Genomic DNA, 14,166 nt, shown 5'->3' with positions numbered 1-14,166 from the left:
CGCCGCACGAGAGGCATGCCGGCTCTAGAGAGTGCTAAGCAGGCATTTGATCATAAGCAGGAGTGACCAAGGCTTTAATCAATGTTTTATGTCCTCACCATCCTCCTCACGGTCATCAGCCGTTCTGTTCAGGCAGTTCTGTAGCCACAGGACAGGCCCTGACAGACCTGTTAAACAAACTAAATGTAAGTAACTATCTCAGCCTTCCTTCAGAAAACCTCTTTAAAATCATGCCTGACAACTTCAAGTACCTTGTTGCTGTAAAGTCTGGACCATGTTTCTCACACTGTGGATTTTCTCTGAAGAAATGTTTCTACTCATGCTCTTTTGGCCTCTTTTGGCTGAGTTGGCAGTTTGAGCCTCATTGTCGTCTTCATCGTGCTCAGATTTATCCTCTTCTTCTTCTTCCTCCTCCTCCTCCTCCTCTATGTCCATGTCCTTCTCCTGGGACTCTCCAGTCACATCAAAGAACTCTTCCTCTGTCTGACACACACACACACACACACACACACATTTACATATATGAGGAACCTTTTCATAGTTCCTAGAACTAATGGCAGAAATACCTGGAAAACGTTAAAAAAAATGCTCACCGCCGGGACGAATTTAGTTCTAGGAACTCCTTTTGAAGGAACTAATTTAGCTCCTGGTTCAGAGTAGGGTCTAAACCAGCACTATAGGAACTACCAGTGATGTTGGTGTACACGGATTGGCCAAACACACGCGAAACGCCGGCACTCGCCATTTTTAAAAAGCTGTGTAAACACACCGATTATAGTCTATATATTTACTGCACAAACTTACTCTATGAACATGGAAAAGGGAGAAAATCCAACACAACTTTGAGGGGACCAAGTGAAATATGATTTTGTATTTCTGCTCAGCTAGTGACATTGGGACCCTTTTGTGTCTCTGAAAAATAGCGATTATTTTTCATTGTCAATTAGTTGAGGGATTTGTGGATGCATTCATGTTTTTAGATTTGGGGTAAGATGAATTGTAACTATTTTCAAATTTATTCCTTATTGTATTTTATGGACTTTTTATTCAATAATTCCATGAACTAGATGAACATTTCAGACATGTTTACAATTCATTAAAACCTTAAGACTTACTGAGTGAAATCAATTTAAATTCATAGTGTTGCTTTTATAACAAATATTTGATTAAAATATAGCCAATTAAATATGTAAATATTAATCTCTTTTACTGGAATTTTGCTCGACAAACAAATTGTCAAAGCAATTTTATATAGAGTAGTTGATTTGTTATTTTACATTAATGACACTTAAAATAAAAAGTCATTTCTGTAAAGCTCAGGTAGTGGAGAAAGATTATCTTTCTATAATTTTATATGTCAGTGAGAACATTTTTCTATTCATTACCCTTCATAACACAAAGATACGATACCTTCTTGGCCAGAATCGCTGCGGAAAGGTACAAAAATGTCATGCACACGTGACACCGCCACATGAAATGGGGTCCTGCGCACTCAACGCACACACCGTGATGGCGTGCTTTTTTCCACGCGCACACCCTCGCACTCATGCGGACGTGGAGAGAATAAACCAGGCTTTATATGTTGATGGACGCACCATTCCAGCACTCCTGCCAGCAGCGCCGCGTTGTCTCTTCTTGTACAGGTCTCTGCGGTTGGACGCTAGACCCATGCTGAGGATCTTGTCAACTATTCGTGCCCGTGAGCGCTTGGCTGTAATCCGCTTAAGAACATTTCCAAGCACATCTACGAAAACAGCAGAGAAAGCAGAAATAAAGGACTTTGCAGGCATAACAATGAGTCGAGAGAAAGGAATTGCACCAGAAAGCAATTTTATGAATTTCATTTCAAAGGTTTCATGAACCTTAAGTGCACAAAACATGGACATCACTGAAAGTAATGACAACTTCAGATGATTCAGTAATAATCAGATGTTAATTCAGAAATGACTGAGGACATGTTCACACTAGTAGTTTGGTTCTTTTGGTCCAGAACAAAAAAGAAAATGATACATTTGCTCCTGTTTCGCTTCGTGTTCACACTGTCATTTTTAACACCGAATCTAAAGATACAAAACAAAACACTGCTTTTATGACATACATTTTGCGACAGAACTAAACATCCAAACAATGCCGTGCGCTGGGATAAATGCGTTCGCTGTATGAGCGTACTACTTATGATGATATTTTTATCAGCCGAGAACTCGAGAGAAGCTTAAAAAATGTGTAAAACAGGCAAAACAACGGCAGGAATTCCAGTCACAAACAAATGAAGATCGGCTGCATTTGCAATGCGGCTCTGACTACTGTACCGAACAGTAATGGGCAACATCGCGACTATGACAAGAAAAGCCAGGTAATTCTTGAGGGTCGCATCTTGTGACATCACATCCTGTTTTTGGCTAGTTTAGATGTCTTTGGTGCGGTTAGACTGAAATATGAATGCAGCGCAGACCAGAGTTCGTTTGGAGCCGGTCTTGTTTGGTGCGCACCAGGTTTCGTCGGCAGCGTTCACATTTATTCATTTGAACCGTACTAACAGAGCAATTGCACCAGAGTTTGTTTTGATCAAACCAAACCTGTCGAGTGTGAACACATCCGGAGTTATTTAGTGAGTTCCATAATTCAAATGTAAAAATGAATTTTGAAATAAAAAGCAACATTAAAAAATCCTTAATACTGTTTTTACTGGATTATGAAATAATTACACACACACACACACAAATATATATATATAAACTAGGGCCGGGACTTTAACGCGTTAATTAAGATGAATTAATTACACACTTTAACGCGTTAATTAATTACACCAAAAATTATTTTTAATCGCACTTATTTTTGCACCGCGGAACGTTTCTCACTGGATGAGTTTCGGCGGACCGATTATACTGGCGCACCAACTAGCGTTCATGACGAAGAAGCTGACGAGATCGCTTTGATTGGCCGGTGGCTGGGAAATGTTGTTACAAAAAACGAACGGATGGACGCGTCGATAAGAGCATGGTTGTGTGCAAGCTATGCAACAAGGAATTCGCTATTGCTATTAGTGTAGTGTAGCAATATGCTATTTTGTTGCAATATGTTATTGCTACACTTAATGGCAAAAATTGCACTGGTCCGCTGGACTTGGTTGAACAAAAATAAACAATATTTTGTTGCTTAAGCTTATGTATGCAGTCATTATTCAATGGTATACTAAAAATCCATGTGAAAAAAATTACTTCTCACAGTTCTCAGGTCAAATATTTATGCGATTAAAATGCGATTAATTTCGATTAATTAATTACAAAGCCTCTAATTAATTAGATTAATTTTTTTAATCGAGTCCCGGCCCTAATATAAACCTTAATTTGCACTAACCATCAGAGTCTTTAAACTCCTCAAAGAGCACCTGGAGTTCCTGTTCCTGTTCTTCAGTCCAGAGCACGATACGAGTGCCTTTCCTGACCAAATGAGAGGGGGGGGAACTGTTTTAGTCAGTAGGGGTGTAAAATGCTTACGCATATCAATAGTTTGTTTAAAATAACGTGTAAAACAGACAGAGTTAGGCTAATGTACGTTTCTGACGATGGATAAGCATTCTGGCTTCCTCTAAACTTTGGTCATATTAGAGCAAATGGCTCTCAGTCATTTACATGCTCTACATGTCTACCGGCCTTTACTTTCAAACTTCAGACATTCAAATAAAATCGTACCTCTCTTTCTTTAAATCCTTCACACTGTCCACCAAACCCATGGAAACCATGTGGGTCACCAAGTCACGTCTAGTGCGGCTGCTGCTCAGCAACGGTAACAGCGTCTCGACAATATCCGGCACTGAAGAACAAAACACACAACACAGATCATTTAGAAGACTGTTACACATACTCAAAAACCAAACGACAGAGACCGTGAACAAGTGCAACTCTACCTCCAGAGTCCTTGTGCTCTTCATACAATCGCTGAAGCTGTTCCTCTTCTTCAGGAGTCCACTTGCCTTTTTTCTTTGTGCCTTCCCTAATATATATATATATATATATATATAGACATATGAATAAAACACATCACTAACTCTTGAGCACTGTAATGAAGCTCAAAGATATGAGCTTTAATCCACTTTAATATCAATAAGGTCTAAACACATGCACAATTACCCGTCTTTATGGTATCCCTCTGTCATTTCTCTCACAGCTCCCACAGTCTTCCAGAACAGCAGTTCCACAAACGCTTTGTTGTTTTGAGCAGCAAATACAAAGAACCGCTTCAGAACATATTTTGCAAATGTAACAAGCTCCTGTAAGGACAAAAAAGGAATTAATTAATCGGTTACATGTACATTAAAAAATTAATTCAATGACAATTTTGTTTTTATAAAAAAAATTTGGTCCCACTTTATATTAAGTGGCTTTAAGTGGATTTACTATGTACTAACGTTGAAATGAATAATTTGATACAATGGACTTATTGTGTACATACATACATGTTTTTACATTGTACTCATATTTTGAAAAAACCTGCATGTAATTACAGCAGTAATTAATTTATGTAATTACATTTGTAATTACACTGTGTTGACCCTTGCCTTACACCGTAACCCACCCTAAAACCGACCCATACCAGCACACCTGTCCCAAACTTGACCCGTATCACACCTCAATAGCAGCAAAAGTGTTTTACAATACAACATTAACACATTTTTCGATGTAAGTACATAGTACTTAAAGCCACTTAATATAAAGTGGAACCATTTTTTTTTATATATATCTTGTTTGTGTTTTTAGGCTCTACTAGAATAGGTTTTCATGCTTGAATGTTCAGAAACACATTATTTCCCCCATATTTTACATTGTTGCAGCTCCTCTTTTCCCAGTGTCGTATCTTTTCTTCCTTAACAAGCAGTAATGACCACTGACGACTTGAATTAAATAAAACGAACTGTTTACTGAAGTTAATGAACAGGATTACACATTGATACAGCGCACAAACATGGAGTCATTTTTCTTTCTCTCTTCTCTGTCTCTCTAGTTCTATCTGCGCGCTCAGCCCCCTAAGCATTTTGGGTAAACTTTTCTTAAAGCTGAACAACCTTATAAATGACAACACTGTTTCTGGTATTATTAAAGATAATTATTTAAACATTTCTATTCTAATTAATTCACAACATCCTCCCCCCATGAACAAATGTTCATCAACTTAAATCTCTAATGCATAAAGCAATTGAACGGGTCTCTTTAACACAGTCCTTGTGGATGTGCGAAAAGCACAGGATCTAACTTTGCTATCTCGGCCTGGAAACAGCTCTTCAATTTTTCCTAATTTCCAGGTTTGTCTCGGCATGTTGGCATCTCCTATGAGAACAATGTCACCCATCTTCAACTCAGTAGGTTTCTGTGTTTTGCAGGAATGTGCAGATTTCAGGTCCAGTAGATAGTCCTTCCTCCAGCGATTCCACAGGTTGGTCATGAGTCGGTTCCTGTATCTCCACCTCTTTGTCATATCCTCTTTACTCACAGTGGGATGATCATAGTCTGCTGGAAATGGTTTTGGAGGCAGTGAAGTGAGTCGTTCACCAACCAAGAAGTGTGCTGGTGTTAGTGGCTGCGGCTCGTCGATCTCATTGTGTACAAAGGTGAGGGGTCTGGAATTCAGTGTGGCCTCTACTTCTGCAAGGAGTGTAGACATTTCTTCAAAGGTAAGCGATGCTTTTCCTAGCACCTTCCTCAGGCTCGTTTTCACAGACCTTACAAGCCTCTCCCAAAATTTACCCCACCAGGCTGCTCGTTCTACAATGAAACGCCAAGTGATGCCCTTCCCTGAGAAGTATTCCAGAATTTGTGGATCTTTGATGGCCTTCCACAGCTCACTAAGGTCTTGGTTTGCTCTCTTAAAGGTTTTAGCATTGTCTGAATAGATGACCTTGCACAGCCCTCTTCTGGAAACAAATCGCTTGAGTGCTAACAAGAAACTTTCTGTTGACTGACTTGAAACCAGCTCCAAATGCACTGCTCTAGTGACAGCACATGTGAACAGAGCAACATAAGCCTTGCATAATGCACGATCATTCTTCACATACAGTGGACCTGCAAAGTCTATGCCAGTTACTTCAAATGGGGGGGGTCTCTGATATTCTGTCTCGGGGTAATGGAGCCGTGTCCTGGTGTGCGGGCTTTGCTTTAAATCTTTTGCACACAGTACATTTTGACACAATACTTTTCACAATTTGTCTGCCTCGCAAAATCCAGTATCTACTTCTAATTTGTACTAGTGTGTCTCTCAGACCAGAATGCATGATAAATTCATGGTTGTGCTGAACCAGCAGCTCACAATATCTGTCTTTGTTGGGCAGAATCCATGGATGTTTTTCTCTGTAACTAAAGTCTGACTGTTGCAGTCTGCCTCCAACACAGAGCAATTCATCTTCGTCAAGGAAAGGTTTTAGGTCTCTGATTTTTGAATCTGCGTTCAGGGTCTTACCAGCTTTCAGCAAATTGATTTCATGACTAAAGCTGCTATCTTGTGTCACCTTTATCCAGTACTTCTCGGCCTCAAACATTTCATCAGCAGTCAACTCACCTCGCATTTTGGAGCTTGAACTTGTATTGTGCACAAACCGCTTGATCCAAGCGGTGACTCGCAGAACTCGCTTCAGCTTACTGTACTTCAGTAAATCCAGCACAGGTTCCATTCCCTTTTCGTCACTGCCGCTACTGAGTTGCACGATGACCTGCTGACCTTGCTTTAGCTCACTAGTCACATCTTCATCGCTTTGATCTTCATCGCTCTCTTCCAATTGATTCAGTGCAGTCAGAAATGAAGGTCCTTTCCACCACAGTTCACTTTCCTTCAGGTTAGTTGCAGTCTGACCTCTGGTGGGAAGGTCTGCAGGATTGAACTTGCCTTTACAGTGAGACCACATTGCAGGATTAGTTAAAGACTGGATTTCTGAAACTCGGTTTGACACAAACTGTTTCCATTTGTGAGCTGGACTGCGAATCCACTGCAGCACAATCATCGAATCCGTCCACATATGAACTTGATGTAGCTCCAGATTCAGAGGCTTTAACAGACTGTTTCCTAGTCTTGCTCCAATCACTGCTCCCATCAGCTCAAGACGGGGCAGTGAGATCTTCTTCAGGGGGGCTACCCTGGACTTAGAAGCAACAAGGCATGTGGTCTTTGCTCCATCCTCAGCTACTCGCAGCAGGTAAGCGACAGTACTATAAGCTTTCTCGCTTGCATCACAAAACACGTGGAGTTGATGTGCGTCGTGTCTGTGCACTGATTTTATTCCATACCAACGAGGAATGTGTATGTGGTGGATCTGTGGAAGTTCTGAACACCATCCTTTCCATTCTTGTGCAAGATCAGTGGGCAGCTCCTCGTCCCAGCCAAGGCCTCGTATCCACATCTCTTGGAAGAGGCATTTTACTCGCACAGTGAATGGGGTAAGAAAGCCTATTGGGTCGAATATGCGAGCAGAGAGCTTTAGAACACTTCTTTTAGTATTCTCTCTTTTAGCTACAGCATCCAGCAGTGCAGTCAGGTCAAAGACAAATTCATCTGTTTTTGTTCTCCATACCAAGCCTAGTACCTTCAGCACTGATCCATGCGTTTCTGTCTCCTCTGAAGGTTCACTCATTGTCGTCTTCCATTTCTCCTTCAATGCAGCACAGTTGGTTGTCCACTTGCAAAGGTCCATGCCAGCTGCAAACATAATCTCCCTTGCACCAGTAGTTATGGAGAAGGCATTTTCAACATCACTTGCACTTGAGATTAAGTCATCAACATAAAGTGATTCTTTTATTATCTTTACTACCTCAGGAAGTTGGTCTTCATATTCCTTCAGATGCTTTCTCACTGTAGCTGCCAGGAGGAATGGGCTGGGGGACACTCCAAACACCACTCTCGTCATCCGTAGCACACGCAGCGTCTCACCTGCGTCTTCATGGGGTGGTGCAGTGAGCCAGAGGAACCGCACTGCATCTCTGTCCTTCTCAGCAAGAGAAATCTGCAAGAAGGCCTTCTTGATGTCTGCGGTAAATGCAATCTTGAATTTTATTAGTATGCTGAGCAGATCTGGATTCAGGTTAGGACCAGTAAGTAGACAGTCATTCAATGATGGAAAGCCAATGTCATGTGATGAAGCATCAAACACTACTCTGAGCTCTGTTGTTACCTTGTCCTCCCGAAGAACAGCATGATGAGGCATGTAATACTTTACAGTGTTTGGAGCTGATCCATCCTCCATCACGTCTTCGACGATGCCTTGCTTAAGGTATTCATTCACGACTTCATTATATCTGTGATACAACACTACATCTGACCGCCACTTTCTTTAAAGTCCTTCAAATCTTTTTCTTGCCATTCTGTAGTTATCTGGGAGTTCTGGTTTGTCAGGTCGCCATGGCAGCTCAACTTCATATCGCCCGTTTTTGTACTGAGTAGTTTTTTCAAACATGTGAAGAGCCTCCTCTTCTTCAGGGCTGTCTGTCTGCTGCATGGTAATTCCAAGGGACTCTATTTCCCAGAAGGCTTTCAGACGTTCTGAGACCAGCGTGTCTTCATTAATTTGTATGTGCATGCATGCTGTGTCGGAAACACTGGACATTGTGACTGGGCCCTGCACTGACCTTCCAAAAATGCTCTCAATGGCCACAAGTGCATCTGTGATTCTTTCCACTTGGCCTGACACTATATGCCAATAATAGTCTGCACCAATCAGCATGGACAACTCTGTATCACAAGTGCTGGGGTCTGGGTAGTCTGCCAACTGCAAGCCTTTTCGTTTCAACTCTGCTTGGATGTGCTCACCTGGAATCTTCATCACAGCAGTGCACACTTGGGGGGTCTCGAGCGCTTCTACTTCCACCATCTGCTCTTTGTTCCAGATGCTTTGTAGAATGACTTTCACTGTGTTGCGCCTTGATGTTACTGGTGCTGCAGAGCCAAAAGTATGAAGAGTGAACGTTTCTTGCTTTGTCACAGGCAATTTTAAAGCTCTTACTGTGTTCTCACTGATGAAGCTTCTCTGACTGCCCCCATCCAGTAGGCAGCGAATGCTTTTACGTCCACCAGGTCCTTCTGCCCATGCTCTTACAGTCTGAAGAAGCACAGTGTTCTGTTTATTGGGCTGTATCTTAACAGAATGCGAAGCAAATGAAGAAACTACATCATCTTTGTTGTCAGTGTCTAAAGTGTTTGTTTCTCCTTTCTCACACACAGCACTATGATGTCTGCCTCCACACACATTACAGCACACCTTGGCCTTACAGAATCTTGCAATGTGTTTCGGCCCAAGACAAACAAAGCATCGTCCCAGTTTCATCAATTTTACTTTTCGAGCAGCAATATCAGTTCCTGGACACAGTTCTGTTTTGTGTGCTGCACTTTCACAGAAAAGACATATCTGTATTCTTTGACTGGTGGTTTGCAGTACTGCAGCTGACGGCATGTGATGCTTTTTCTGCTTCATTTCAATTGATGTGTCTGGTCTTTTAAATGGTTTTTGATAGCTCTGGCTGTCTTTGGAATTACCTGGCTTAATCAGTTGCATGGCTCTTTCTCTGCTCAAAATCTCTTTCTGTAGAAATTCCATAACTTCTGAGACCTTCCATTCATCACTGGTTCCTCTTTGGCGACTGTACTGGAGAGTAATGTCGTCTGGAATCATCTGTAGCAGAACAGGGCATAGCAGGCTGCCGTATGCCTCTGATGCAACACCCAGCGATTCTAAGCTACGGATCTGCACTTCACATTCATCATAAAGTTGTCTCAGAGCACTCACATCGTGTGATTTCTTTACTGGGCAGAGATTCAACAACTTGGTCATATGCGTTTTAATGAGCAGATCCTTTCTTCCGAACCGGTTCTGAAGCAGATCGATCGCGTGATCGTAATTGCTGTCTGTCAACATCAGTCCCGCTATTGCCTTTGAAGCAGCGCCGGTTACGTATGTCTTTAAGTAATTAAACTTCTCTGTTTTGCTCAGCGCGTCGTTTCTGTGAATAGCGGTTTCAAACTGATTCCAAAAGTCTTGCCACAAGCTAATTTCACCGCTGAACTTGCTGATAATTAACTTGGGTAACTTAACTGTTTGTCCACGCTGCAATGGCACTGCATCACACGGCCTGCTGTTAGTGCTTTCCCGGATTCTCTGCGTCACGCGCTGCACGCGAGCTTTCGCGCTGACGACTCGCTCTCCATACTCCTCCGCATTAACAACTTCATTTTCCAAATCATCCATTTCTGTACACTCCTGTATTTCGCGATTCAACTCCAGTAGCGTTTCCTCTTTTGCAGATAACAGGGCTAACAGTTCACATAATCTGTCAACGATCGGATCTTCTTTGCCAACCTCTGTTTCTACGTCTTGCAAAAGTCTCGTTGTGGAACCACGTACAGCTCTCCGTTTTCTGAGTAGTCTTCAAGTCGCTCCGCCATTTCGGATGTTGCCTGCAAGTTATCCCGGGTTTTCGGCACCAAAGAATGTCGTATCTTTTCTTCCTTAACAAGCAGTAATGACCACTGACGACTTGAATTAAATAAAACGAACTGTTTACTGAAGTTAATGAACAGGATTACACATTGATACAGCGCACAAACATGGAGTCATTTTTCTTTCTCTCTTCTCTGTCTCTCTAGTTCTATCTGCGCGCTCAGCCCCCTAAGCATTTTGGGTAAACTTTTCTTAAAGCTGAACAACCTTATAAATGACAACACTGTTTCTGGTATTATTAAAGATAATTATTTAAACATTTCTATTCTAATTAATTCACAACACCCAGTCTGTCAGTAACGCTCTGTTTAGTTCCTGTCTCTATGAAGCCCCTACTTTTGAAAAATACAATGTGCTCTGATTGGTCGGCTGGATGATTTTGCTCTGATTGGTCAACAGCTTCGAGCGTGTTTGCGAAATGTCCCGCCTCTTACATTACTGCGAGTTCCAACACACTACTAACTAACTCAACCAGGCCCGCCCCCTTTTTTGCATATAGAGATATATAGAATTACTCCCTTTGGAGTGTCTTAATAAAGGGGTCATATAATGCACTTTTTCAAGTTGATTGTACTGAAATGTGTGTTGGCAGTGCCTGTACACAACCATCATATAATGATAAAAATCCATCCAGTGTTTTTGTTTTAATCTCCTTATATTGTTTTCCCCTGCCTCAAATCCAGCCATTCGACCGTGTGACGGACGCCCCTCCCACGATTGTTGATTGACAGCAGCGTTTCAACACATCCTCGCCCTGAGCGAGCTGTCATCATAGTCCGCCATTGTTGATACGCTGGAGCAGAATGGCGTCTAAGCGATTGTGGTGTTCTGTTCTTGGGTGTAATAACGAACACAGTCATTTTAATGTTCCTAAATCCGAACCGCTGAAGACGCAGTGGCTGAGTTTGTTTTCGAAGGGAATATTCCACACGAGCAACGTCAATGCGTTCATGTTTGCGCGAATCATTTCTCACCAGACTGCTTTATAAACGAGGGTCAGTATAAAGCTGGTTTTGCTAAGAAGCTGCTCCTGAAAAAAGAATCGGTAACTATTCATGTTCCCTCTGCACCTCCAGAAGAAGTGAGTGTAAAATTGTATTAACCTTTATATTAATCTTTGCAAATTGCTTGCACGCTTCACGATGAATGCGGCTAAGGTTTACACTCGGCATGTTTTCTATGTACGACATTCTCAATATAATTCATAGTCCCACGTTTATAATGAACAACGCGTTATGGTTATTGTGTTATTACAAACTGAGTACGTATACATCAGTAAACACATAGCGTTCGTACATCTCACTAAGTTACTCTAACGTTACCCTGCCAGTACATACAAAGTGACATTATGTTACCCAACCATTCAGAAACGTCCTGTTCGAGCCTTAATTGTCGAACTTCTTTGCGGCCGTCATATTGTTCCGGGTGCGACTCTGGTTCAAACTGATACGATTGCAGATGTGTCCTCAGAGACTCCCGCTGACATTCTTTCTCCAAAATACACCCTCAACTGTTGTCAACTCAACACTCCACGTGCATTGTCAAAACGCCCGCAGAAAAGAGGGGCGGAGTCAGCGAAGCTCATTATCATTTAAAGGCATATGCATTGAGACGGCGTGCTGAAAACAGAGCTGTTTTTGACCAGGTAAAATTAGTGTTTTCTTACAATACTAATGAGAATTTTTAAGTAAAGTATATTACAAACTTTGCATTTAGACCCTAAAGAATCAAATTAACTTGTATGAAAATGGCATTATATGACCCCTTTAAAATGTATAAATATCTTTTTCCAGCTCAAACAGCAACGTGTAAGGGATAATGTACATCCAGCCGGATATCACAGAATAAACCTTGGCAGGGGGATTAGGCTTATTCTACGATAACAACCGGCTAGATGTACATTAACCCGCTTATTACACGGCTACTTGCCACATAAGAAAATGATTATACATGAAATATTGACTTTTTTATTAGCTCTTTAAACACAAAGCTTATGCGGAAAGAGCAGTTGTTAGCAAGCGGCAAGCTCAAACTAGACACATTTAAAGGATACAGTACAGTCATACCACTATTACACGGTATTGCACCACATAATTATGGGGATAAGAGGTTTGATTTGAGATGAAACTGTATTATAATTGTACCCGTTTGTGGTCTCATAACCCATGAGAGTGTACAAAAGTATTAGTGTATAAGTGGAAAGTATTAGTGTCTGTTACCTGATAGGCGGCCGCTGCTGGGTCTCCCAGGATCTTATTAAACAGGGAAAAGACGGACAGCTGATAGAGTAACGCCTCCATCTTCATATCCACAGCCAGTCTGTGCAGCATGCGCGCGATACAGTGGTTGGTGTGAGAGGAGTTCTGGGAGTACGAGCGCAGAAGGACAATATAAGGACGCACAACAGCTGGATTGGCAAACCTGTCAATCAAAAATTTCAATTATGGAATATTACTGGAACATAAAAACAAGAGAAACATTAATCCAACCTTACTTTGAATCAATATCAAGTGGAATTTTCTACATTTTTGATAAATCATCAGCATGATTAGCTTTTCCATTGTTGGGCCGAACAGTTCTAAGAACGGTAAGGAACGGTTCCACTTGTATTTCCACTCGCACTGTTGGCTAACCAGGGCAACGACACACATTTGACGCAAAGAGCGGCCGTTATCAAACCCACAGTGGAAAATGAAACCGTATCTGTACCGGCTGGGGCAGACGGGCACAGAAAGGAACGTTCAAGCAACGAGAACGGTTTGGCCCGCCAGTGGAAAAGCAGCTTTTGTTAACAAGGCCAATAAACTGTCACACAATAAACTGTCCGTTCTTCGTACCTCGCTTTATACATCTGAGACGATTTGACAGATGCTAGATCTTCTAATCGTGATAACTGATCTCTGGCCTATTTGGTTCTTCAAACGAGTTTGCAGATTTGATTAAAATATCTGGATAAGATTATCGTGCGTTCATTGGAAATGGCAGATATATCGGGGTGTAGAGTTACATTCAAGGCATGAAGAATATTTTTTTGCCACAGGAAATGGCATTAAATGTAATTTGGTAATCAAAGACGTGTTTTAAGGGATACAATGATTGACTACAGGGGGACCTGTTTGCGTCAGAAAAAGATGATTGACATGCACTGTTGGGGGGCTTCAGGAACAGATTTGACAACCACTGACTGCATTAAAACAATCCTTATTGGCATATTGGTTTTATCAATACAGAAAATACAAGACTGGAAGTTTAGTTTTTAGCTGGGAAATTAACTTTTTAAATCTGCTCGAAGTGTAAATAATTCTCTCCAGTCACCTCTTGATGAAATCTAAGAAGTTGAACTCCGTCTCAGACACAGCAACAGACTCAAGCTCTTCCTCTTCCTCCAACTCAACTCCATCCTCTTCCTCCAGAGCCGAATCTAAAGGAACGGACCCTACACAACACAAAGGCCATCCATCACTCACTGTGCTGCTCCAGTAATGTCAATAACAGTAGAGTATTGTTTGTAATGGAATCAGGTTGAAAAACAGAAAACCAATAATTTAGGAGTCAGTACCAAAACCAATAAATAATTCATGATTATTGATTTGAAGTTTGATACTAAAGCAAAAACTTTTAATACTGGAAAACACATTGTTTGAAAATAAAAAGATGAAATAAGTTAAATAATAATAAGCTGCTGAACATCTTTT

The 14,166-nt window shown here is 41.4% G+C and overlaps 1 protein-coding gene across 1 annotated transcript in view; it reads right to left on the bottom strand.

The window, feature by feature from the left end:
* timeless (timeless circadian clock) overlaps positions 1-14,166 on the bottom strand; it is a 43,372-nt gene that overhangs the window by 8,599 nt on the left and 20,607 nt on the right. The window contains exons 16-24 of the mRNA XM_056252426.1: positions 13,787-13,907; positions 12,691-12,892; positions 4,131-4,270; positions 3,908-3,993; positions 3,693-3,813; positions 3,358-3,440; positions 1,596-1,744; positions 252-483; positions 99-167 (exon numbers count right to left, since the gene is read on the bottom strand). Of these exons, the coding sequence (XP_056108401.1) occupies positions 99-167; positions 252-483; positions 1,596-1,744; positions 3,358-3,440; positions 3,693-3,813; positions 3,908-3,993; positions 4,131-4,270; positions 12,691-12,892; positions 13,787-13,907 (1,203 nt within the window). The remainder of the gene's footprint in view (positions 1-98; positions 168-251; positions 484-1,595; positions 1,745-3,357; positions 3,441-3,692; positions 3,814-3,907; positions 3,994-4,130; positions 4,271-12,690; positions 12,893-13,786; positions 13,908-14,166) is intronic.

This window comes from Rhinichthys klamathensis, unplaced genomic scaffold (assembly GCF_029890125.1).
Source record: "Rhinichthys klamathensis goyatoka isolate OS25496 unplaced genomic scaffold, OSU_Roscu_1.1 h1tg000095l_1, whole genome shotgun sequence".
Lineage (NCBI taxonomy): Eukaryota > Metazoa > Chordata > Actinopteri > Cypriniformes > Leuciscidae > Rhinichthys > Rhinichthys klamathensis.
The sequence above is the reverse complement of the archived record's forward strand: the minus strand, read 5'-3'. Positions and strand labels throughout refer to the sequence as shown.